The 26,726-nt window shown below is 31.3% G+C and overlaps 2 protein-coding genes across 2 annotated transcripts; both read right to left on the reverse strand.

Moving 5' to 3' along the window:
- Positions 1-7,920: 7,920 nt before the first annotated feature.
- Positions 7,921-8,678, reverse strand: LOC111288934 (transcription factor FAMA-like). The gene is made up of 2 exons (XM_089760245.1): positions 8,460-8,678; positions 7,921-8,157 (listed from the first exon to the last, which is right to left on the reverse strand). The coding sequence occupies exons 1-2, from the start codon at positions 8,676-8,678 to the stop codon at positions 7,921-7,923; spliced, it is 456 nt and encodes a 151-aa protein (XP_089616371.1).
- Positions 8,679-12,386: 3,708 nt separating this feature from the next.
- LOC111287211 (26S proteasome non-ATPase regulatory subunit 1 homolog A-like) lies at positions 12,387-18,986 on the reverse strand. Its single transcript, XM_022877565.2, has 13 exons — positions 18,464-18,986; positions 17,600-17,669; positions 16,990-17,095; positions 16,669-16,780; positions 16,424-16,592; positions 15,760-16,235; positions 15,521-15,656; positions 15,196-15,444; positions 14,743-14,963; positions 14,395-14,653; positions 14,003-14,235; positions 13,379-13,895; positions 12,387-12,996 (listed from the first exon to the last, which is right to left on the reverse strand). The coding sequence occupies exons 1-13, from the start codon at positions 18,610-18,612 to the stop codon at positions 12,673-12,675; spliced, it is 3,021 nt and encodes a 1,006-aa protein (XP_022733300.1). The 5' UTR covers positions 18,613-18,986; the 3' UTR covers positions 12,387-12,672.
- Positions 18,987-26,726: the final 7,740 nt, after the last annotated feature.

Genomic DNA, 26,726 nt, shown 5'->3' on the forward strand with positions numbered 1-26,726 from the left:
TAGGCACATATGTAAGTGTTTGATAATGAAAAGTTGGCTAAAAAACTAACTAAAGTTTTGGTTGATAGGGATAAGGGTATCATACATTACTTATGAAAAAATAGTGAGGCTGATATATTGGATACTAGTGGTATGGGAAAAAGCTATAACTTGTTCCTTTCATAAGTTACAACTTGAGTATCTTCTTTTTTTTTTTTTCAGTGTAGCCTATTTCTTTTCATTAGTTGCATCTCCTCCTTCAAGCTTACCATTCTTGATTGCATTTTCTATTATCTTTCTACAAATCATAATGTCAATAAAGTTCTTGGTGGCATTTCCAATCTTCTTTTCATAAGATAAAGCTTTAGGGTATTGATAAACAAAACTGTAGTCTTTTTTTTAGTGAGTAATGGTTGAACTTGGATAACATCCCTGATAGCACCTAAAATTCTAGTGATTTTACATGGTAAAATTAGAGTTTAATTTTAAATTTTTTTTATGGATTTTGGTACTTTTAATGTTATTTTCATGTTTTTAAGGTTTAAAGGCTTGTGGATTTGATTTTCATGTAAATCATGCATACAAGCATACAAGGTGCACATTCGACCTTATCACAGAAGCTAATAGTCGAATCCTAGTTGTTTCTCTTCACCTATCCATGCAACCAAAGAAAAGTTCACATGCACAAGGTTACTTTCATTTGGCTATGGCAAGAAAATTTGAAATGTTTAGTATGTACAAATGTCACGGACCTAAAGAGGAGTCATGAATCCCACATCGGACATAAAATGAGGGTCACTGGGGTATAAAAGGGTTCACACCACCTTTTCCTTATGAAACACCTTTTGTAGGATAAAATCATAAAGTCAAGAGGGTCAGAGCAGACAATACTTCACAAGAGTATAAACCGTGGTAGGTAAGCTAATTTAGGTTGCTAGATGAGTGCATACCCGGGTCCTGAAGTCGCACGAGCCTAAAATTTAAGTCTCGACATGTGACATGTGGTATTAGAGCTACCTTTAAACCATTCAACCCACGTCAAGCGTCTCGAGGAAGGTAGGTAGGGTGACCAACCTCCATGATGAGGGCGTCACAAGGTTGGGTAGCGGAGAATGTCATGAACCTAAAGAGAAGTCATGAACCTAAAGAGAAGTCTTGAATCTCACATCGAACATAAAATGAGGGTCACTAGGATATAAAAGGGTTCACACCACCTTTCCCTTGTACGGCACCTTTTGTAAGATAAAACCGTAAGACCAAAAGGGCCAGAACGGATAATATTTCACAATGGTGTGAATCATGATTGGTAGGTTGATCTGGGATGTCGGATAGTGCATGCTCGGGTTCTGGAGCCGTACAATCCTGGAGCTTAAGTCTCAACATGCGACACAAGAACTCTATCACATTCGGCCATTTCAAATGTAAAAAATGATAATGCTCATTTGTAAAAGTTTGCAAGCTCAAGGACTCCCCAATCTCTATCATATTCAACCATACCTATTTTAAGAAGAGTTGATATATCATTTGAAACTTTTCAAGCCTAAATGGACTCTTGTATATTTAGCTAAAAGAGTTTGAACTTCACCATGATTCTTTTACTTAGCTTTGAAGACTTTAAATTGGATGAAGACTTTATCTATTTGAATTTTAAAAGTTTAATAAAAAGTAAATACCTTATCTTGAATCCTATTTTAGTCAAACCTATGAGGGAGTTTTAATCAAGAATGAATACTAGTAAGATCAAAAGCCAAGATTGCTCCCTAAAGACCCCATTCGACCAAACTCTCTAAAGATGAAGAGTCCATATTTGGCATACCTCATTTGAAGATTAAGATAAACTTTTTATCTATCAACATTTGAAATGAAGTTCAACTCTTATACATTTATCCCCAATGGCCTAACCCCTCTCTATAAAGAGGGAGGCCATTCACTTGTATCATACATCATTCATCCTTCATCTTTCATCCCTCACTTCTTATTTATTTTCCTTTCTTTAGTTATTTTCTTTAGTTTTTTTAGTTTTTTTTATAGTTCTTATTATTAGCTTAAATGACAGATTTGCCAATACAAGATTATTTTCTCAACTATTTTTTTCAATCAAAGTTCTATTCATTCGAGCTTTATTTTTTGTAAAAGTTCTATTTCTTTTTTACTTAGCAACATTGTTTACATTCATTCTTTTATGCTTTATAAGTTTTAGCCAATGCTATATTTCTCCTACAAGTTTTAGTTTCAATCTTGTATACTCATTTCATCTAAATTTTAGTTTATGCAATCTTGCTTTATGTTTCATTATTTTTTAAATTTACAAGTTTATTTGTTTCCAAGATTTCTAATCTTTGTTCTTTTTATCTAGTTTGGCTACAATTTTTAGCTTAACAAGTGAAAATTGGTGAAGCTAAGATCTAAGCCTAAATTGTTTTCAATATTTCATTTTTTGTTTTGCAACCCAATCCTAAATTTTCATTTGTTTAGGAATAGAAGCTCAAGATTTCACCTTTGGTAATTGAAGCTACCCAACATCACAATATATAATAACTTGGGAGATGATACTAGAATATTATCACTTTATTACTTGATCTGTACACTTGTAGTTATTGCAAAAATAGTCTATCAATTCCTCTACCTCTGGGCATATTCTTTAAAGCTCTCAGTATTTTTCTTTTCCATGCTTTGTAAGGACAAATGATATAGAGCCAACTCTATGATATGCTTGTACTATGTGATAAACAACCTTGGTAATTCCCTTAGTAATGAATGTGAGTTCTATCTAGTTGAACATATCATCTTACAACAAAACCAAGGCACTATCTTGAAAAACATAAATAAGTAGCTTTTTATCATGTACATGTGCAATCATCTTACGGTAGTGCATAATGACATGTGTTATTGGGCATTTAATTCCATCATATTTTTCAAATTTAGGCACCTTGAATTTGGGTGAAATTACCATATAATGAACTAGGCACAGTTTGCAGCATCTATCAAACTATAAAAATCCATCCCCTTAATAACTGAAAGCTTTTCCTCTATGGAATCCATCTTTAATTAAGATTTTGAGCCTTTTTAATTTATAATGTAGTTATTTCCAATTGCTCTTACTCTTTTGAATCATTCAAATTATAAACTTGAGTTAGACCAGATGCTTTCATATCAAGGATATAAGTGATGTGTCTTTGAAAATGAGTAAGAATGACTGCTGAAGGCATGTCAGTATGCATATAGGGTTAACCTCTAGTAAATGGAATTTGAGTCTGTGCTCCTTTAGATGTTTGAGCTTGATATGGGCCAAAACTAGGTGAATATATGGGATATCAACATTTTCATTTTGAAGAATTGCTTCTTTAACCACTAACTTCTCTTTGTTCAAAATGTTTTAGCAATTCAACTATGTTTTCCAATTGTCTTTCTATCTCTTCTTATGCCTTTTACATCTCTTAGATGCTGGGAGCTCGTCTTTTTGCATTAATTCTAACTTGATATCAATTGTTGTATTGCCTTAGATTATTCGAATATTAACCTATCTTTGAACTTTCATCACCACAATTAAGGTATCATATTATGAGTGAATATGCATGAATGAGTATGATGCAACACAATTTAAAAATTTAACTATGATGATGCACGAATATATAATTAAAAAAATATGTTAGAATATATAATGTACACAAAAATAAAGAAAAGAAAAAAAATACAATTTTCTAGTAAAAGGTAAAGGATGTCCTTTAATAGATCCTATTGTAGGGTTTCTATACAAAATGAATGGTTGGGTTCTAACTTAGGGTTAGATTCTTAGGGTTTATTTACATGTTGGGTTTGAAGGCCTAGACAATCTTAGGTAATTGTTCTTCCCATTATTGTTCATTATAGACTAGTAAAACACCTTAACCCTCACCCATTATAAGCTCAAATGGAAAAAGGTTCAATTTAAGTGGAAGTCTTTCACTAGCTCAAATGGAGATTATCACCTCACGAGAGTGTAATTACTCGTTCCCTCTTAATAAATGATAAAACTTGGCTCTAGAGCTTATACATGAATGTGTAGTGTGTGGGAATGGACATACCAACCATTTTGACTTTTCACAAATCCAATCTTACATGCCCCAAATTAAATGCTATACAAAATAATAAACAAATAGATTAGTACATATGAAAAAATAAAATAAATACAAAATAAATAAGCAAAATAAAAACCATTAAATTGAGGCTTAAGAAAACATATAACTAACAACTGACTTAACTCTCTATCAATCCCCACTAATGTTGTCAAACGGTCATAATGCTCAAATTTGAGAACATATCTATTAGATACAAAAAATATAAAGTCACTATCAATCTTTTTTAGCTAAGTGTAATTAGTCATTTAAATGAATTTATCTATTTTAAGGTTATCCTAAGCATGAGTAAATGTCCCTAAAAAGAAAAGGTTTTAATCTACATTTTCAAGATTAGGTTCAGAAAGCAATTATATATAAAGAAGGTTTTAGCACCCTTACAATATTCACAAATTGATACCAAATTAGTCTTATATTATCTTGTCTGAACTTTAGTAAAAAAAATTACTTTTATAAATTTTGATATTTAAATATTGAAAAAAAAAACTTTAAGATTTCACCCAAAAGAAATTTTTTTCACTACAAAAATAGACAAGATAATTACATTATTTACTTAAAAAGACTCTATTATTGAATTAAATATTTTATGAAAAAGAAATCATTTTATCTTTTTTTATTTATTTACAAAATAATTTCATACAAAAATACTATAAAAAAACATCATAGAAAAAAATTATTGAAACATTATAATAAAAATATCATAAAAAATATCATGTAAAAAATTCATAAAATATCATAATAAAATCATGCAAAAAATCATCATAAATATCATGCAAAAATATAAAAATTGAATCAAAGTTCCTTGTTTCTTTTTTTTCTTTTTCCTCAAATTTTTAATTAAATCAAAATTAAAATAAAAAACAAAATAATAAATATACCAAAACATAATAAAAAATTTTAAATAAAAATTTAAAACAATGGAATTTAAAGAAAAACAAAATAAAAAATAAAAAAGGAAAACCTGCGGGTCTATGGGCTGAGGCACGGGTTAGCAACTCTTTTTACTCAAAACACAATCGTTTAATCCAAGCTATTTAAAAAAAAAGGCCTTTTTTTAAAAAAAATTTGTCAGCATCATCTCCCTTCTCTACAATAAACTCTCCTTTCACTCTTCTTTTCAAACCTAACCAAGAACATCAACAGCCTAATCGGTGAAGTGCGACCGCACCGACACCATAAGTAGCTACCTTCAGTCGTCGTGCGCCAACGTCGGGACCAAAAGAAAACACTTCCAAACTCCTTTCGTTCTCCTTTTCTTTTTCCCTAAAGCTTCTCTCCAAATTCTCTCCAAAAACCCAAAATGCAAGAACACTAGTAGCTCAACCCAAAAACCAGCAAGATCCCGTTCTTTTATCACCACTTGCCGTCGTTCTCCCCTTTGCCGAGACCACCAAGGACTTCTTCTGGCTTTTTCCCTCAGCTTTCTCTATTTAGAAAATCCAAAAAAAACCCCTTCAAAAATCCCATAGACTCAAACCAAAAACACTACAAATTTTTCTTGTAATCTTTTCTATGTAGTTGTTTATTGAATGTGCTGTATGTGTCTTGTGATTATTTTCTCTAGCTTTTGTCTGTTATGTTTGTTTATTGTGCTGCTAGTTGGATATGGGAGATTGCTGTCAATTGCTTCTGTCAATCGTGCTTGGATTGTTGAATTCTGGTTTGAGGTCGTTTGATGGGAAATTGGTTTTTGGCTTTTGTGCTTTTGGTCTTTGAAACTAGGAAATTGGTTGATTTTCTAAGCTGTTGAATTCAGGTGGGTATTGGGTAGTCACATCTAGATTTTGCAGTCTAGATTAATGATGGCATCGAATCGGGTGGAGCGAGATTTTGTTCCTCTATAATATTTAAATTTAATTTAATTCAAAATTTTTTTTATTTTTTAATATTTAAATGTGATTTGATTTAATATTATATAAATACGTATTTAATTTGATTTGATTTATAAAATAATAAAATATTATTTTTTAATATAAATATAAAATTAAATAAATAATTTTAAAACAAATTTTTATATATATCGAATCAAATTTATTTAAAATTTGATTTTAATTTGACGTCAATATTTTTTTTATTATGATCCAACTCAAAACGCAATTTAAAAAAAAAAATCGATTTTAAAAAGTTAAATTAAATCAAAACTCGAGAACTACCGATCCTTATGTAGGCTGTGAATTACATAATTGTTTGCTATAAGTACCTTTTTGATACTTAGATTTTTTTTTCCTGGTACTTGCCGCCCCACTATTTTTTTTATTAAGGATTCAAATTCTAGAATTAGTAGGAAAATCTTCAATCAATAGGATCTATAGAGGTCTGATTTTTTTTTTTTTTAAGTTCCTTCCTTTTTTTCAAAAGATTGGTGACAAGTCTCTGCTTCAAGCACAATTTAATATCTTCAAATTTCTATCAAATCTTAATGAAAAATCATATTTTTTTTATTTTTTATTTTTGATTTCTTTTACAAGTAAAATGAACTTAAATATTTACTATTAGACACCAATAATGTGACATAATTTTAAATCAATAACCTTTAATTTCAAAATTTAACAATTAAAAATAAATTATTATTATATGTTTTTTAAATATTAATAAAATTTATTCAAATTTTAAAAACAAATATGATTCGTAACATTGGAAGGATAGGTATTTTATGCTTTTAATGAAATTTATTATTTAAATGTCTAAATTAATAAAAATATCATAAAAACTCTATTTATATAAACATAAAAATGATACTACTTCAATAAAAAATTGGAGTCTCACTTATTAATATTTATTAATAGAATAAGCACATGATTATAATAATATTACGATGATTATAAACTTTCGACAAAAGAAAAAATAAGTATTATGTATGTTATATCTATAGTTCTAATATTAAGAGTTAAAATTTAATCTGTTGATACCAATTAACTTTGTTAGAATTTTAAAATATATATGCTAATTAAAGTTTTAAATCAAAAGATATTTTTTTATATTCATAATATTTATTTATGTTAAAGATTAAAGATAAAGCACTAACATTCCAAATTAGTAAGAAATTATTGTTAGTTTAAATTGTTATGCACCGTCAAATATATTTAATATTTGTTTTAATTATTCATAGTTTGAATAATTATATGTGAATAAAAAACATTTGTTTAAAATAGTTATATAACAAAAGAGTTACAACTATTAAATAAATAATTATATTTGAATAGAAATATTTGTTTATAATAATTATATAATAAAAAGAGTTATAACTATTTAAACAAAATTATTTATCAAAAAGATATATTTATTCATCAACTATAAATAGATCTTTACACATTTTTACTATTTTTGATTGGATAGTTTAAAGATTTTTTGTATCTCAAAAATATAATTATCTTTTAGAAAGTGTTATTCACACCTTAAATCTAAAATTCTTTTCCGTTCTACTTTTTTTTTTTTTTCTAACAAGATCCCCTCAACCTAGCATCACATTACATCTTTCTGTTTGCATGAATGAAACTGAATATTTGTTGAACCAAGTTCGCAATATCTTCTGCGCTGAACCTAGATTCACTAGCAACCTGCATATGAAGAGTTAAAACAATTTTTTTATTATTATTATCATAGCGTAGGGATAAAGGCCTTTATGGTAATAACAAGAATGATTAAATTAGAAGAAGAAAAAGATTATAGATATATACCTTGACATTGAAGGAATATAGAATTGTTTGTTCAATGGTGGTGATGTTGGTGCGAAGCATATTAAGCTGCAAATCTTCTAGAGCTGCAATTGTCTTAACGAGTTGGCCTGGTCTTCTCCTACACAGGATCTTAATCATTGCATCAAACTTTAAAGCTTGACTCTAACATCTGCCAAGCAAGATTTATTTTTAGCTGTTTCTTCGCGGAGTCCAGTATCGTTGTCCATGATAGGAGGAAAGAACGGTGGTTGTTGTTGCTGTTGAATTGCCATATAGGAAGCTTCTCCATACAATATTCTCCTCTTATGAGATTCCAAGCATCGAAGAAGTTGATCTAATTCTCTCACAAACTCTATGGCTCCACCAATAATTGAGGTTTGATCTCCCTGCAAAACCCCAACACTCCAATAACCTGGCTTTTTACAAAACAAAGATTAGAAAAAAAAAAAAAAAAAAAAAAAAAGATAAGATTGATTCTTCATTAATCATTTTTGAGAATGCCCGTTGAACGTATGAGCCTGGCATGAGGGATCTCAAGACTCGAATATGCTCATTCATCTCCTTCCTTCGATTTCTTTCAACAGCTATATGAGTCATCCGCTGGCTCTCAACTTCTTAACTTGTTTTGATGGTTTCAGGTCTCTTCCTCTTGTTCTTAGCTTCAAGTATTGGGTTTTTTGTTTTGAACATCTCGTCTAAGAAAACGAAGTTGTTGCACTGAAGCATCATCTGAAAACCTAACTTCATCATCTTCTCTAATATTCCCCTTTTCTTCTTCTGCAGCTTTATCCTCCACATTTTCAATCCCAGATGGACGTACAGGAACCATTAACGATTGATTCTTTAACTTGTCATTTAAAACTGGAAACTTGACGAAGTAACCAGCAGGGCCAATCCCAGTTTCCATTTATGGGATCCTTGTTTGGTTTAATGCTAATTTGGGACCAAAAAAAGAAATAATAATTTAATTTGGCACCAGCATGTACCTTTCTTTGGAAATAATAATTTAATAATAACAAAAGAAATAAATTAGAGGGAGAATTCAATAAAACTAATTTATCGTCCAAACAATAACACAATATTATCTCGCTATTTAAGTTTATACCAAATATATCTTATTCCCTAATTAGAAGTTTAATAATATTTTTATTTCGGTGTGTGTATATATATATATATATATATAGAAGTGTAATTAGAAGTGGATACAGAGGCCAACAATGCAAAGTTATAGCAAGCAATGTGGGCGGCAGAACTTCCTAGCAAAATCAAAGCACTAGTATGGAGAATTTATAATGGTTTTATTCTAGTAAAGGTGAACTTACATAACAGGGAACTGGATGTGAATAAGATTTGTTTCATGTGCGGGACAGCAGAAGAAACCGTGATACATGCTATTAGAACATTCCTGCTTGCTAACCATTTTTGGAACTCTTTGAAAATAGACTATGTACGTCAACTGATAAAGAGAAGTTACATGTTTGCGTGATTACTATATGGGCTATATATGGAATGAAAGGAACAACGTCTTGCATGGGGAAAAGAAGAGAAATTTGCAAGAAATGGTGCATTTTACTCATTAGTACTACAGGGAGGAAATTAATGCAGCACAGGTGAAAAACATGGTATTGCAGAATAGACATGTGCGAAGGACACCGCCCAATGGTACCGTCAAGGTCAATTTTGATGAGGCAGTAGACATGAAACTGAAGAAGGGAGGAGCGGGCGTTGTAATACGTGATTGCATAGCAGAAATTCTTGCAGCAGCCTCCATTTCTATGACATATAGCCCAGGCAGCTATCCATGCACTAATGTTTGCAACTGAGATGGGTTTCATGAAGATAAAAGGAGACGCTCTGGGAATAATTAAAACATTTAATGCAACAGAACCAGACTTATCACGAATTGGTGTTATGACAGAAGCAGTAAAGGAAAAGAAGAAACAATTTGAAGTCTGTCTCAGTAAGCATATTCAGAGGAAAGGCAACATGGCAGCTCATTTGCTAAAAAAGAATAGCTTAGAGGCTGTAAATAATAGATTTTGGATTGAGGAATGCCCAGAAATTATAGCTAATGTTATTCTTGAAGAATATATAAACCAAATGAATGAATCCCATTTTTCTGTTCAAAAATAAATATTTTATTTCAGTAAATATATTCATTATAATGTATAGTTCGAAATTCCCATACCTATCATAATAAATATGGTTAAACTTTTGTAGTTCTGTTCAATATATTTGATTGCTGATTTGCTTCAATTATTGATCATGTTAATAGTTATATTTATAAGGCTAAAATATCCTTTAAACAACGATTTTAACTTTATTTAATGGCCAAATATTCATTTCAATAACTTGAAAGGAAAAAGAAAATCATACCTCAACGAACAATTGTATCAAGAGGAAGTGCGGTAAATTGGAAGAAAGACAATGAAAGATGTAGCTACCATGCCTTGGTAGGAGTGACATATCATCATTTTAGTAATCGAATCTTGGGTATTCCTTTGAATATTCCAAATTAGTTGGAAAAATAAGCTTGCATTAGTCTTGAGATTATAATGTTTATGAAAACTTTAATTATTTTTCTCAATCCACAGACCAATATATTATAATTTGAAAGGATTGCAGTTAGATATGATAATTTGTGCTTTTATATCATAATTATTTTATATTAAATACATATAAAATATAAAAATTTATCGTGTTATAATTCATGTCGACATATCAACATGAAACATATTTTTTAATTTGAGTAAATATACAATTAGTCACTCAATTATGATCATGTTTATAAAATGATCATCTAATTATTAAATTTTTTTATTTAATTACTAAAATTTGAGTAAGTTTTTTTTTTTTTTACCTAATCATTAATCTCTAATGGTTTACTATATTGAAATTGTCATACCAATTATCAAGTATCACGTGATATTATCTCAATATTTAATATGTCATATGACATTACTATCGTGACATTAAAAATAAATTTTCAAGACATCATAATACCACTTGGCACCTGGTAGTTAATGTGTTATTGTCACGTTAGCACCTCGTTAAAGACCAATAGTTGGATAAAAAAACACTTACTCAAATTTTAATAATTACTGTCACCATATTACATTCCCTTTGCTTTACCTTAAAGAGAAATAAGCTGTCATCTGCAAAAATTGAGTGATTCTTCGGCCTCGAGCACTAGCTCTAACTCCTTGTAGCAGGCCCTCCTTCCGGTGATTAGATAAAAGTGCCGACAATCCCTCTATACATATCAAGAACAAATAAGGTGAAAGGGGATCCCCTTGTCGAATACCCCTTTCAGGAGAAAATTTGTCAATCACAAAATTGTTTATAACCACCCTATAAGAGACAAAAAGTACAACTCATAATCAGGGATCTCCATTTACTAGTAAAGCCTAGTTTACCATAATATCATCAAGACACTGCCGTTTCACCCAGTCATATGCTTTGCTCATATTCAGTTTAAGTGAGACCCAACCATCCTTATCTTTCCTTTTTTATTTCATAGTATGCAGTAACTCATAAGTTATAAGGACATTAACAGATATAAGCCTACTTGGGACAAAGATACTTTAGTTTTCACTAATACAAGTTGATAACACCAGCTTTAATCTATAGCTAAAGTTTTAGCAATAATTTTGTAAAGCACATTGGCTGATTGGTCTATACTGGGTCATTTTCCTAGGACTACTAGTTTTGGGAATGAGAACAATATGGGTTTCATTGACGCTATCCAGGCTACCAATTCCATTAAGAAAATCTAAATAGAAATTAATAACTTCAGGTCCTACAATATGCCAAAATTTATGATAAAATAATGCATGCATACCATCAAGTCCCTAAGCTTTAGTAGGATGAATCTGTTTTACTGCTTCCTAAATCTCTTTGGTTGTGAAATCTCTTTGGTTGTAAACTCTGATAGGAGAGACTCATTCATCTCATTTGTGACACAAAAAGTAATTAATCTCAGAATATAAGCTAGATCTGGTGGTCGTGGAGACTTAAATATATTTTTAAAATATCTCATTGCTTGTTCAACCATTTCATGTTATCTTTCATGCCAAACCCCATTCTCGTCTTCTACTCCACTCAATCTATTCCACTCTTCTACACTGAGATGTCTATGCATGGAAGAATCCTGTAATTTTATCCTCATCCTTCAACCAATTAATCCAGGATCTCTATTTCTTAAATAATTTTTCTTGTTGAAGCAAATAGCTAAGCCACGCTTTAAGCTCATTCACCTTGCTCAAATCAACATCTTCAATAGCTTTTTGTTACGCCACCTTCAGTTGGTCGCATAGCTCCTGTACACGTTTCTTTAAAACTTGGAATTTGTTTGAATACCAATAATGAAGCTTGGCTTGGGTCAATATAACTCATTTCTCAAATCTATGAAATCCTCATTAGTCGACTCTTTATCCACAATATCCGTGGTACGCCACACGACTTCAAAGTATTTTCTTCTCCTCGTTGACCCGTTCCATCTACAAGTGGTATCTTTAACTCGTAACATGACAATTTTTTTTAATTAATTTCAACTTGTTATACAAAAGAAACTGTTTTTTCAATCGAAAAAAGGAAAAGTCAAAGCCAGTTAACATGTCTAGAAACTATATTATTGGTATATCAGCGGAAGAAAACAAAAATAATAAGCATTAAGTGATTTTTGACTGGTTTTCAAGCTAAACTAAATGCTTACTGAAATACCTTAAAAAGAGAAAAATGGTTGAACAAGAGAATAAAACAAACAACAATAGGAAACAATGGGGACAGCATTCAATTAAAAATGCAAACTCATGCAGGAAAAAGGAAATCAAGATTACACTCTGAAATAAATAAGATCTCATGGGACATGAGGCCCTCTTTAGTTCCATAATCCGGCAAAATCAGGATGTGTACTCAAAAGGCTGAGGGGGCTGAGGTTCATCGTCAACGGCCATAGCTGATGAAGAACTCTGTTGTCCTGCTGTTGATCCACCAGCAGGAGATGCCATGGATGCAGGTGCATCTGTAAGAGAGAGCACCTCCGGTTCATTAGGGCGCAGGTCTCTAAGAAGAACAAACCCGGACGGTGCCAACTTCACAGGCACATATCGGCTGTCTTCTAAAAACTTGATGAACTTCTCCTGAGCAGGAACCACTCTCGCAGGGTTGGTCAAAATCTCAAATGAAGGCTCAGACTCAGCTTTCTTCTCGGAAGGGCTATCAACCTATCCAATAAAGAATCAACGACACAAGGTTAGTAAATACAACATTTTGGTTGACATTAACCTGATCACATCTCAAACAACACAAACATGCATCAGAAATATTAGACAACAATGCATTTGATGAGATATTTCATTCTTTTATTTTTAGAGTTGTAATGAAATTTAGTCCCAACCCCAACAGATCCGAAATATGAGCTATAATAAATTCAAATATTCTGACATTATATTTAAATTAATTAGTAATTGAAGTAATGCCCGGTCCACTAAAGCCCCCATCAGACCAAAGTCTTAAATTCTGTAATCTAAACAATAAAGGACAAATTTAAATATTTGTTCAAATGGATCATACAGATATAGCCATAAATAATTTTATGAATCTTACCTGCATAGCTTCCCCATCCTTCTCACTAGATGATTTCCCTTTTCCAGTATTTGGAGCAGCAGAGGACTCTGCCCCAGAAGATTTCTCAGCAATAGCCTTTTGTTCTGCCTCTTTCTTAGCCCTAGCTTTAGCCTTTGCTGAAGTTGACAGGACAGCAGTTGGAAGTTTAACAGCTGATGTAGTGGTGGGCACTGTAGTTGGTTTTGGATACTCAAAAAGAGAAGGTTTTGCATGGGATAAGAACTCAAATCTCGGAACCTTCAGGTCATAGTTCAGTCCAATAAAAGCTGTGGGTGAGAACGACAAGCTCACAAAATAGATAAGGGGATACCAATACCAAAATTGGCTAAAAACAGCAAGACCAACAATGGCAGTGAATTTGTCGTGCTTTGTCTTGGAAAGCAATCTAATGGTTACATTCCTCCCACCAGCATCAAGGATCCCTGAGGCCAAGATTGCTCCCATCTTGCTGATTGTGTCTTCATGCTTATCAAGTATTATCTTTTCCAATTGTCGCCTATATTAAGGAGATAAAATGGAGTTAGCAAAATAAAGCAATATACATACAATTGTTACTCATCCAGAGGAAAGAAATAAAAAGAACAAGATATAGTAATAGCACACCTAAATGTTCCAACACGTGAATCACTGGCTTCATTGATCTGGACCATGACCATAGCCATCGCAATGAGGGCACCCTGACGAACAAAATCAACAACATCTGATGTTAAGGGTTCTAGCAATGATATGGCTTCACTCAATCCTGTGCCAGCACATGAAATGCCCACTGCAAGTGCCGCACCATATCGAACATGTGGGTTGTAAGACTCAGATAGTAAAGAGACAATTCGAGGAGTCTGCAGTGTTGAACAGAAAACAGTGAGATCATCAGAAATTCACAGCCCAATGACAGACCCCAAAGGTACATTACAGTTAGAAAAAAAAAAGGGGGGGGGGGGGGGGATTGAAACAAACGTCAATCACACCCCACACAGATGAGGAAAAACAGCATCTACCTGCTCTGGCTCTGAGTAAAGGACAAACCCCAGTGCTAAAACAGCAGTTCTCCTAACATCATCACTCACATCTGATACGGCAAAGTGCAGCAGCTGACGAATGGCCTTATTGTTTGCAGTTCCCCTGTAGGCCAATGCTAGTGCATACATACCACCATAACGTAGTATAGGATCCTGATCCCGAGTCATCTGCTCAATTAATGTATCTGCTTCTTCTTCTCTTCCGTAAACTGTAAGAGCTATCCCTAACGCTAAACCCCTGAAACCACATGGGAACAACATAAGGAGTACAGACACTACCAGTATAAAACCCAATTAATACCAAGATCACAAAAAATCCAACTTTACCTGATAATTTTCTCATGTTGTGTCTCATGAGCATAAGCAAGCATCTCGCTTGCCTTCTCAGTTGCAGTTCCAGCCATAAGCAAACCCATACTGATGCCAGCAGCTTCACCGGCAACAGCACTGTCAAGGTAAAGCACACTTTTGATGTCATCATAGATTTCTTCTTCAGCTGTTCCTAGAGCTGCCAAACCAAGACCTAAGCATGCCCCATGTTGGATAACCTGCATAAAAAGCATCAAGTATTTTATTTCACATTTACTTAAGCATAATGCTATTTTGTCCAGCAATAGGATGGTCCAAATACTCACAAATGGCATAGAGGTAACAAATAACAAATTGATATGCATGTTTTCTTGTGAGAAGATGGAAAGTCACCACTTTAGCATTTCCCTGTACTAAAAGCCTTATTGGTCGGACAAAATGAAGCTATCATAGGCCAAGAAAGTCATATACCTCAACATTAGTGCTGCGTAAGCTATCACGAAGGAATTGCTTAATCCCCTCACCATGGTTGGCATGAATGAGACCCAAAGCATATAGTGCCCCACCTTCAGAGTATGGACTCCCACCTCCACCAGCCCCACCTTGGGGCAGGTATGGAGCCATCAGAGACCTACCCTGCTGCAGATGTCCTCTGTGAATAACACCAAGTCCAGCTGTTGCACTGAATTTGGCCCAATTGGTGGCTCTACTCAGCCAGTCCTGATGATCACAACAGTAATAGTAAGTATAAATCTAAAAATGAGTGAAGCAAAGAAACTGCAAGACAATGTTTTACCAGATTGTCCCTCAGGAATGTATCCACAGTTGTTCCAGCATGCATTATGGCATTCGCATAGATTGTAGCACTATGACAAACGCTATTCCTCATTTCAACAGACTGCTTTATTGTTTTCAAAATTAATAGATCGGATCTAAGACAAATCATAATCAGTTAATACCCTGTATATATAAGGAAGAAACACAATAAGAATTTAGTTCCACCAAAACATAGTACAAAAGAAATTGATGCCTCACTTGTTATGACTGTACAAGAATTGTAGAGTCAACTGTATTGAGGTCTCTCCAGATAAAATTCCTTTGATTTTTGTCAGCCTCTCAGCATACATAACTTCTTTAGGATCTGCCTCGAGCACATTTGTTGTAACTGCAGAAGATCCATCTGTCATCTGAGCATCCTCTGGAGCAGTAGAATTTTCATTTGGAGCGGAAGCAGGATTGCGGGATCCCAGCTGTACTGATTCTGAAGGCAGAGATTTGGGAGCGGAAAGGCGATCTCTTACATTTAAGAGAAAAGCCTGTTGCTCATTCTCCACAAGATCGAATGCAACTTGGAAAGCCAAAAGAGCATCCTCCTTATTTTCAGAATGGAGAAGTTTCTCCAATATATTAGCAACACCTTCAGGTTCATCCAAGAACATGAGACACTGAGCAGTGCTCAAATAATCAGGAGAAGGCAGTTTTTGGTACAATTTAATTAGAAGCCGAAGAACCTGCATGAACCAAAGAATAACCGGCATTATGGATCTTGCAGAATTTGCAAGGTTGCACCAAAATTGCGAGGAAAAAGAAACTAATAAAGGAATACAAATTGTTCTAATAAAAAATGTCAAAAAACTAGTGGCAATGGCATTTATACAAACTACAGATCTTCCATGAACTACTAACATAACCTCCTTACCTCTTGGCGATATTCTCGGCGATATACAAATGAATGAGAGACATGAGTGGAATACGCTAAACTTGCATGAACATTGTCACTCCTTCTTATTGCTTCCTCAAGTTTATCCAATCTCCGGCACTCAATTGCAATTCCCATTGCTTGTTGATATTTTCCATCAATAATACACCTAAATGAAAGAACAGTAAGATAGCTAGACTTACTCCAAAACATTTTCATCAGGCAAGAAAGCATGCCCTACATACTTATCCAGCATTCTCTCCACAATCGCCTCCAACCTAGGGTCAACCTTTGCCACTTCATCACCTGATTCTGCTGCCTTTGACCGAAGGCTGGCATACTCATCTATTGCCTTGGCTGCAATTAAGAGCATAACCAGTCAACTGTTTGGAATATCAAATTTAAAACAACTGAAATACAATATAATCAACAATAAGTGAATATTTAGGCTGGCCTAAACCCTTACTTGCAGCGAAATACAGCCACAACCAACATACTAAAAGATTTCAATTAATGAAATTGTTATTAATGTTCACAAATTATAGAAAATGAATCAAAGTTCTTACCAAGGAGAGTATGAACATAATCAGAATCCTCAGAAACATCAAAAAGAGGGCCAGCTCCAAGAGCATAAGACAATGAATCATTGAGTTCCCCCAAGTAATAAAAGACCTGAGGGAAAGAACAATATAGCCCAAATAAGCAAAAGTCAACAAAGTCAAAAGTAAATAAAAAAGCAATTAGAGAGAAGGCATCTACTTCTATTACTTCTCAGTTACAAATTTTAAATGGAATCAAAATAATGTTTCACATATCAAACCGCGGCATCATTTTTACATGATAAATGCATCCAATGAAAATAATAAAACTACACACACACACACACACACATGGTCTGTCATAGATTATATTAGACCTGTTTTTCTCCAATAGTCTTTCAAAAGTGGACTAGTTTTTTTGGTCATCAAAATTTCCTAAATCATCGGTTTTGGTTAAGAAAACTTGCACAGAAAATGCAAAAGATGCATAGATGAAGATCATGGAGTTCATATTTTTATTTTTCATTTTTGAAAAGAACTAATTAGTTTAATTTCCAAAAATATACTAGTTATATCCATTTAGTCACTAACAGGCACGTGTACAAACAAACAGACTAAGGGGGAAAGAGAAGAGGACCTTCGAGACAAGCAACGCAGCAATTTGTCTCTGATGCTGGCCAAATTCTTCATCTTCATATAAGCTTTCTCTGAAAAACACAAGCATAATATCAGTACTCACATCCAAAACTAATATAGTCCACGTTTTAAATTAGAATTACTCCCGTTACAGGCCACATAACTTATACAAGCTATCTAAGAATGGAATAAATTGTGCCAGATAAATTTAAAATAAGCTGAACGAAGATGAATGAGGATAAACCTAACATCCCTCTCCCCTTCTCCCCCCAGCCCAATAAATGAAATTTTCCAAATAAAGTGATCACATGACTTAATTTAGTAGAAATTTTCAAAAATCACTATCGCCATTGTTTTTATTCACTCAAAAGTTATATCGTCCTAAGTGAACAAACCATTACCCACATTGCACAATAATTGCTTTTTCTAATAACACAATAATTGCTTTTAAGTCTTCCTAATCTGAAACTTACAAAATTTGTGCAAAACATATAGCTTGACTAAAGCAATCAATAATCACATACCCAGTAAAATTGCTATAATTTAGTTGAATCACAAATCTCACCCTTTGCCAGCTAAAACCTAATTTGAAAACCAAAAATTAAAACAAGCCCAAATCTCCATAAACAAGTGAACCAACCCATGCATACCAAAATTCCAAATTTAAGCACTTAACTTACTGAATTCAAACTAAATTCTCAGTCTTTTCTATAGTAGCTAAACCAAAACAACAAAAAAAGCTTTTTTTACTTTGTTTCCTTCAATTTTCCACCTACCAATCAGATCAAAACAACCAAACCTTAAACCCTAACTGAACAGAAGAAAAAATCACATAAAAAACAACATAAAAAATACTAAGGCTTACATGATAGGAACGCTGGTGGAGATCTCAGGCCAAAACTGATCAACGAAACTTATTAGATTAGAGAGAGCATGGAACTTCAACTGGGGATGGCTCTCGTTAAGCATCGCCAGTAACCCTCCAGCCGAGCTTACCATCGTCGCCGCCGCCATTGTTATTTTTCCCGAATCAAAAACCCTAACTTTCTATAATTTTGGGGGGGTTCGTTAATAAAAGAAGAGGGCGGGGTAAATTGAAGCTTTTACTCTGGGTATTTTCGTGGGTAAAAGAGACCCGTCGACTATCCGAAGACGAACCCAGACGAGGAAGCGACGACGGAGAAGGAAAGAAATGAAGAAAGACTGGAGATGTTTTCTTACTGCTTTAGATTTAAAGTTTTAGTGAAAAAAATGGAAAGTTTTCGAGCTGTTTATAAATTATACTATGCTCTGAATCTGATTGAAGAATGCACTTATCTTGGAGGAGAAGAAATCGATTTTTTTTGGTGGTGCTATTTTGCACCAAAAAAATTTTCTCCCTGCACCCCAAAAAAAATTAATCTTTAATAAAAATATTTAAATATCCATTTATTAATTATCTTTTTATCCTTTACATTATTTTCTCAATAAATTTTAAAAATTCATTTCCCAAAAAAACAGTTATTTACCAAAAATTAATTTAAAAAAAAAATAGAAGTTTCCAAAAATTCAATTTTAAAAATTTTTTTAATATATTGAAAATTTATTTTTGAAAACTTTTTACTATAACAAAAAATGTGTTTTCGAAAAGCATTATAATTATCCGAAAATGCATATCCAACATAACTTTTTATTTCAATTTTTTTGATGCATTAGGTACAATATAATAGATTTCAATCTCTTAATCAATGTTTAGCACGAGAATGTCGAATGTCCTTTACTGCAATCACCAAATGGGTCTCTAATGATTTTTTTTTTAGGTATAGGCTATTTAAATTCGATAGTAAAAACTTCTAATATTTCAGCCGCATTGTCTGTTCAATAATGTTTGTAACATTTTTTTAATTCTAACAAACTTGCATCTGAAAAGAATCATTAATTGTGAATAAGCGTTCATGCAAGTTAGCTACTGCACCATGTGGGATGAATGTGACTGCCTCATTGCACATGGTGTAGCAGCCAACTTGTACAAGCATCTCTTCACACTTAACGATTTCTCTCTAACGCACGTTTGTTAGAATTACAAAAATGTTACAAATATTATTGAATAAACAATGCCTAGTAGTCAAAAGATTTGAGGTTTTTACTTGTAGATTTACTATTGATGACATTGTTAGGTTTAATGTTCCTTACAGTGTCAAGTTATTATGTACTGAAAATTCATTTTCATAAGTTTTTAAAGACCTCCGGAAATGAATGTTCAAAAACTATTGGAAATTTTGAAAATTCATTTCCAAAAATTCTTAAAGGTTTTCGGAAAATAGATGTTTAAAAACTTTAGGGGATTTTGGAAATGAATTTTCAAAAATTCTTAAATAATATCATACATCCATTTTTGGAAGCTTTTAATAATTTCTAAAAATGAATTTACCTTTAATTTCCAAAAACTCGAATCGCACCTTAAAACTTAAAATTTTAAATTTTACAAAACTAAACACAAAATCAAATGTAAAATAAAAAAAAATAGATGATTTACCTTTGATTCTAAGCTATCTAACATCAAATTGGTGATTAAGGTTTAGTTTGGGACTTAATTTTTTAAGATTTTTAGGATTTTTGGTTGAATGAGATGGAGTGTTGCGGTTTTTAGTAAATTTGTATTTTAAGTTTGGGGTATGTTGAGTAAAAAATTAGTTGTTAATAGTAATGAGGTGTGAATAAAAAAAGATATGATGCAAATAACACCACTATTTTTTTTTTGTTTTTATTTTAACTTTCAAGTTTTAAATTAACTTTAAAACATTTTCTATTACATGATTGGGTCCTTGTGGATTTACTTCATTCATATTTCTCCTATTGATTTTACTTTTTTTTTTCTTTAACTAATTTCAAATAAGTTAATTTAATCTAATTTAATATTAATATATAAAAAATTAAAAGAAATGATAAAATTGATTCCGAAAATCAATTTGAACAAAAAAATTAAAATTTCCATTCATTACACTCCACTCGCTATGAAAATTGTTCCCATTTTATATTTATTCAATCTTTATAAAAGGTAAAATCAAGAATATTAAATTCAAAAATGATTCATCTAAATGAATGCTATGCTTCTTAGTTTTTTGCTACTAAGAAAACAAATATAAAAACTTTTCTTTATTGTCATAAGAGTAAAGTAGCCAAAAAATAAATAAGAAATTATAAATAAAATCATGTCAATAATAATGGTTTTCCAATATATAGTTTAATAAAAAAATTAATTTTTTCCTTCATTTAGTAAAAAATTTTTTTAATATAGTAGGTAACCTTGAAATCTTAAGTTCAAGTCTTATCATGTATGGGGTTGATCTAATTTTATATTGAATTTGTCCAATTATATAGTAATTTGTTGATTGATTTATTTATATATTTTAATTAAATTTTTATATATAATATTTGATTATGATTATAATTTTTTATATACATATATAATTTCAAATTTGTATTTTTTAATCCTTAATTTACTTTTAGAAAAAGAGGCTTCTAAATACACCACAAATGCTTCTTTATACATTCCCTAAATTTTCTTCAAAAAATATTCACATAGCAGATACCAATTTTAGCTTTTATTAAATGATAAAAATACCCTCTTTCACATACACTAAACCTTAAAACATCGGAAATAGATTTTCGAAAATTGTATTGCATTTTCAAAAATAGATTTTCAAGAATACAATATAACTCTCGAAAATTCATGTTCGAGAATACAAAATAATTTTTGAAAATACTTATATTGCATTTTGGGAAATGGATTTTTGAAAGTTATATTGTATTATTATATATCCATTTCCAAAAATACATAAATTTTTGTTTAAATATATATTTAATTATAAACTCTTTATAACGTTTAATTTTAATTTAAATAAAATAAATACATTTAATCTTAAAATAAATAATACTAAAAAATTTTAATCCTAAATTAAGTCTTTAAACCGTACAAATAGTCTCCTATCATTTCAAACAAAACCAATAATTTTAAAGCAAAAATCAAAGGAAAAAGAGCACTTCATTTTCTTTATTATATTAGGTATGAGAAGGTAAATTTCAATCTCTTTGCACCATAAAGAACATTGACCCTAACAATATCCTTTGCTAGGATCTCCAAACGGGTCTCTAATAATCTCTTTAAGATATGGCTATTTAAATTCAAATTTGTCAGTGTTTCTTATTAGGGCCAGTGTTTCTTATAGTGCCAAGTTATTATTCCAGGTAAGAATTACAATTTCTCTTCCATTTGTACACATGATCAAGTAAATGAGTTCATATGTGCATATATGTTTTATTAAGTCATTCTTAATTGAGCTTCTTAGAAATGGATATTCAAGAAGTTTTAAGACTTCTCGAAAATGAATTTTTAAAAAAACTTAAGGTTTATCAAAAATAAATTTATGAGAAACCTTAGAACTTATCGAAAATTAATATTTTCAGCTTCTTGAAAATGAATATTTGAGAATCTTTTAAATTTCTCGAAAATCCATTTCCAAAAAGTCTTTCAGCTTTTCAAATATCCATTTTTGAGAAGTTCGATTTCACATAAATCCTGCCGCAAACCCTAGGTCAAAAACACAATTCATCTAAAATCAATCAAAAAAATATAGGAATCTTACCTTTAATCACTAGAAAACTAAAAAACACAAGTGATTTGGGTTAATTTAATTGATTTAAGTTGTTTGTTTTTTTAAGTGTAAAGTGAAGAAAGAAGAAGAGAGAAAGGGTAGGAATGAAAAATAAAAAGTGAAGGGTGAAGGTGTATTTAATAAAAATAGAAAATAAAATTTTGAATTTGGGGTGAAATTAGAAGTAAGATGTATATAATAATAAATGAGGTATATATAGAATTCCCTTGACAAAATCAATTGACTTCTGTACTAATAATTGATAAAATTTTTAATTCTTATATCTTTAATATATTGATTCTTATAATTGATCTATTAATTCTTATAATTCTTATAATTGATATATTAATTTTTAATTCTTATATCTTTAATCCCTAATTTAGTGTAAGTAGGGATGTCAATTTTAACTATACCAAATAAAGACTACGATTTTTATTTGAATGGAGATGGGTTTTATATTGTGGGTATAGGGATGAGGATGTAGATGAAGATGATTTTAAATTTTTATTAAGTACAAGAATAGGAATGGAAATGGATAATACAACACTTGTCCAATATCCATACCCTACATATATATATTTATACATATTTAGTACATAGATTTTTATTAAATCATTAAAATATTATTTTATATTAATTAAAATTAATATATTTTTATTGAAAAAATATATATTAATATATATTTATAAAAAATTACCTAAATATATAAGATAAAAATAAAAAAAGTTAAAAAAATTCTAGTTTTTAATTTTTTTTAAGTTATGGGTATAGAGATTATTCATACTCATTAAATATCTGCGGGGATAAGAATACGGATGAATTTAAAATACTCATTGATTATGAGTACGATGAGGGGTATTATACGAAAATTCAAGAATGAAATGAAAATTGCTCTATTCTACCAATTCCTTACCCATTGACATCTTTAAGTATAAAAATTTCAATGGACATCCAATCACATATGTAATTAAGGCACTATTGAAAGAAAAAAAAAATGAAAAACTCGCTTAACTATATATATAGAGATGGTAAAAAACCACTTATTCTAGAATAAGTGTTACATATCTTTTTTATTCTTGAATCCAAATTAAATCCATAACACTTATATTTAGTCATTTTGATCCAATGATTAAAAACATGTACCATACTATACTAATATAAATAGATCTTTCCTCATATATTATATATAATAATAATATAGTATTTTTCAACTAAGTAAATAAGAGTAATTAGGATATTTTATAGAGAATTTTTTTAAAGAATTAATTTTGGTAAAATTTAATGTGTAGGGTATTTTTTTTTTTATTTACTTCCTAACTACCCATTAAACCTAATTAATATTTTCACCAAAGTAAAATTATGTATCCATTTTTGCACATGAGGTGTTAACCCTTATTAATGTTTCCCAATGTTAAATATAGAGGTTTGTCTACAACAAAGTCACAAATTTTCAATTTTAGAATAAGATTATAAAATATCATGATATCTAATGAAAATTTGAAAATAAAAATTTGAAAATTTTTTAAAATTAGTAGAATAAATTAACATGTAAATTGAAAAAAAAAAAAAGTAAGCCTCACATAACCTCTGTGGTATTCGATTTTCTCACTTTCATCCCTTTAAAATTATTTTCCTATATATAACATTGAGATTGACAACCGTTACCAAAAGAGTAACAATGTCAAAATTAATTTGAATTTTTAGTAAATATAAAAAATGCCCCCAAACCTTTAGTTAATAATGCCAATTTAAATTTAAGTCTTCAAACCAATTTTTCTTAGAATATCGAAAATTCAAAGAAAAATCATCATTCAAAGCAAAAATCATAAAAAATTCAAACTTGTCCCGGTGATTAAAAATCGGTCTCCCAGCCAAGAAACCAATATAAAACCAAAAATCTCACAATTTCTTCGCAATTCTTAATCAATAAAAAAACCAAAAAAAATCCACACTTTCTTAAGAATTCACACTCATTTAAAAAAAAAAAAAGCAAGAAATCCAGAAATAGATGATGAAATCTCTTGCTCAAGAAACCCAAGTAAAAGAAAAAAAAAAACTCTAAATATGAAGAAACCCACGTAAAAAAGAATCAGTAATCCCATATGCTACAAAATTGGAAAGACTGTCATGAAAACGGCTACTATACTGATTTAGAAGCCAATAAATAGAGCTGCTGAGCTGAACGGCAAGTCAAAAATTGGAGTTGAGCTGAATGAAAAGCCAAGGATTGAAGTTAAGCTGACTGACAAGCGAATGATTGGAGCTGAGTCATCAAGGAGGGTAGTACAGAGGAAAGTTGGTCAACAGATGTGCATGAAGTGCTGAATATAGCAAACTCTAAAAAGGGAAGGAAGCCGGTAGGCGCAAGTTCTGGAAAAGTAAGAGAGAGGAGGGAGCTGGCAAACCGTTACAAATAAACCGATGGAGCAATTCATGATTAATTAGTTATATGCTCGCTTTTCATTTGCTTCTTGTATTTATAATACCGTTATCATCATTGGCGGCTTGTGCCTATAAGAACCAGCTATGTAATGCGATCATTATGAATGAAATGAGTAGAAGTTAATTATTTTATTACTCTCTAATTCTTTGTTCCATCACTCTTTCATTCTTTTTCTATCTCCTTCTGCTATCTTCTTCTATAATTTCCTTCTACTATTTTCTTCTCTCGATCCCATTAACTCTGAATTCTCCAGTCGCCATTATTCTATTGGTATCAGAACTAATTAGATCCAATCTGGGTAATCAAAATAGACACAAATTCATGGCTGAGGGAACTAGATTTACTAAGCTTCAAGAACAAGTCCAAGCTTTGCAAGGACAATATTGTAGCCAATGAATTAGCACCAATATTGTAGAAGGAGCAAAGAAAAGGAATATAAGCAAGGTTTGAAGCTAAAATTGCAAAGATCCACAACAACATCATCAAAATACCGGAAACTTTGCTTCTAAAAAGCACGCCAACGGATCAAGCAGATGCTAGTGGAGTTACCAACGCAAAAAGTTCTCATCCAACCCCAATCTTGCATCTAATGAAAAAAGATATGAGCCCTGTTGAAATTACTGTAGTTGATAAGCAAGGAAAATATAGTTACAACCCAAATGACCTAAACTTTTGCCAAAATACCCTCCCTCAAGATAAAAGCAAATACAACATCCAAAACAATGTCTTCCCTGTCAAAAGCAATGAGTATGTTTCTTGATCTAATTCACCATTGAATATGAACGCTTTAACCCCTAAACCAAAATTTGAACTTCTACTATTTAATGGTGATAACCCAAGAGGATGGACAAGAAAATGTAAATATTTTTCTATCTTTGCAATAGCTGATCACAAAAAATTAGAAATGGCAGCTATGTATTTGTTTGGTATAGCAAATTTTGGTTTGATGGATATGTAATGCAAAAGCCTAGATTGACTTTGTAGGAATTTTCTAATGATTTGTGCCTAAGGTTTTGTGATAAAACTTGTTCTGATGGCATAGAAGAATTTAATAAGTTGTCCTAAATGTCCACTATAGAAGAATATGAAGAAAGGTTTGAGGAGCACAAACCTGTTATGCTACTAGCTAACCCTTATCTTGATGAAACCTACTTCATATCCAGCTTTGTGAATAGATTAAAGGATGACATTAAACCCAAGGTTAAGGCTAGTGAGAGCCTAACACTAGCTGTTGGCTACATATTAGCTAAACTCCATGAGCTATCCTTAGAGGTTGAACACAAGAAGCGTAGACCACTTGTCAAACCAAGTCATTTTCCAAACACAAACTAATATTTTAGTAACTCATATACCCTCTGCAACCTGTTGCAAAACAACCAAGCCACTACAGCACCCTTAACCCACAAACAATTTGATGCAGAACCAAATTGTTAGCTTTGTATTGATCTAAGGTTTTGATATAACAAACATTAAGTTAAATTTATCATTTTCAAACTTATTCATTCAGTAATTTTTCCTTGACATTATTTTTGAATCAATTCTAAAAAATTACTAAGTGTTATTAGATCTCAAATTTTCTCAACAATTCACTCTCAAATGAATATTATTAGTAAAAATATGTTTGAGATAAATCAACCATTTTTCCTTGGTCAAAAAAGTCAAAATATGCAAATTTAGAGAAAAGGATCAATCCTGTTGTCAATAGGATTGATCCCCTATTTCTAAAATGCTCTTCCACTGTTTTCCAAGAACAAGGATCGATCATTGATCCCCTCAAGTCAAAATGCTCCTCCATGTTTTTCATGCTAAATGAATGATTTCGAGATTGATCCTATCATTTCTAACCACTATTTTTTTTTTAATCTGGAAACATGAGGATCGATCTATTTTGCTCAAATAAAGACAAATTTTGAAGGAAATAACAACTCTTTCTCAATTTCAGTGACTCACAACAGCTAAAGATGATATCCCACTATAAAAAGGAAGCCTCTAACACATTCTAAACAAAGAGAATAATGAACCAAGAGCTTTAAATCAAGAAATCAAGAGCT

The sequence above is a fragment of the Durio zibethinus genome, chromosome 4 (genome assembly GCF_047325235.1).
Source record: "Durio zibethinus cultivar Kanyao isolate XHJ-2024 chromosome 4, ASM4732523v1, whole genome shotgun sequence".
In the NCBI taxonomy this organism is placed as follows: Eukaryota; Viridiplantae; Streptophyta; class Magnoliopsida; order Malvales; family Malvaceae; genus Durio; species Durio zibethinus.

Coding starts and splice junctions, on each gene's coding strand:
- LOC111288934 (XM_089760245.1), bottom strand. CDS start 8,678: ATGGAAACTGGGATTGGCCCTGCTGGTTACTTCGTCAAGTTTCCAGTT. Junction 8,158..8,459: donor TTCGTTTTCTTAGACGAGAT/GTTCAAAACAAA, acceptor GGGGTTTTGCAG/GGAGATCAAACCTCAATTAT.
- LOC111287211 (XM_022877565.2), bottom strand. CDS start 18,612: ATGGCGGCGGCGACGATGGTAAGCTCGGCTGGAGGGTTACTGGCGATG. Junction 14,236..14,394: donor TTTACTCAGAGCCAGAGCAG/GTAGATGCTGTT, acceptor TCAACACTGCAG/ACTCCTCGAATTGTCTCTTT. Junction 13,896..14,002: donor TCACGTGTTGGAACATTTAG/GTGTGCTATTAC, acceptor TCCTTAATATAG/GCGACAATTGGAAAAGATAA.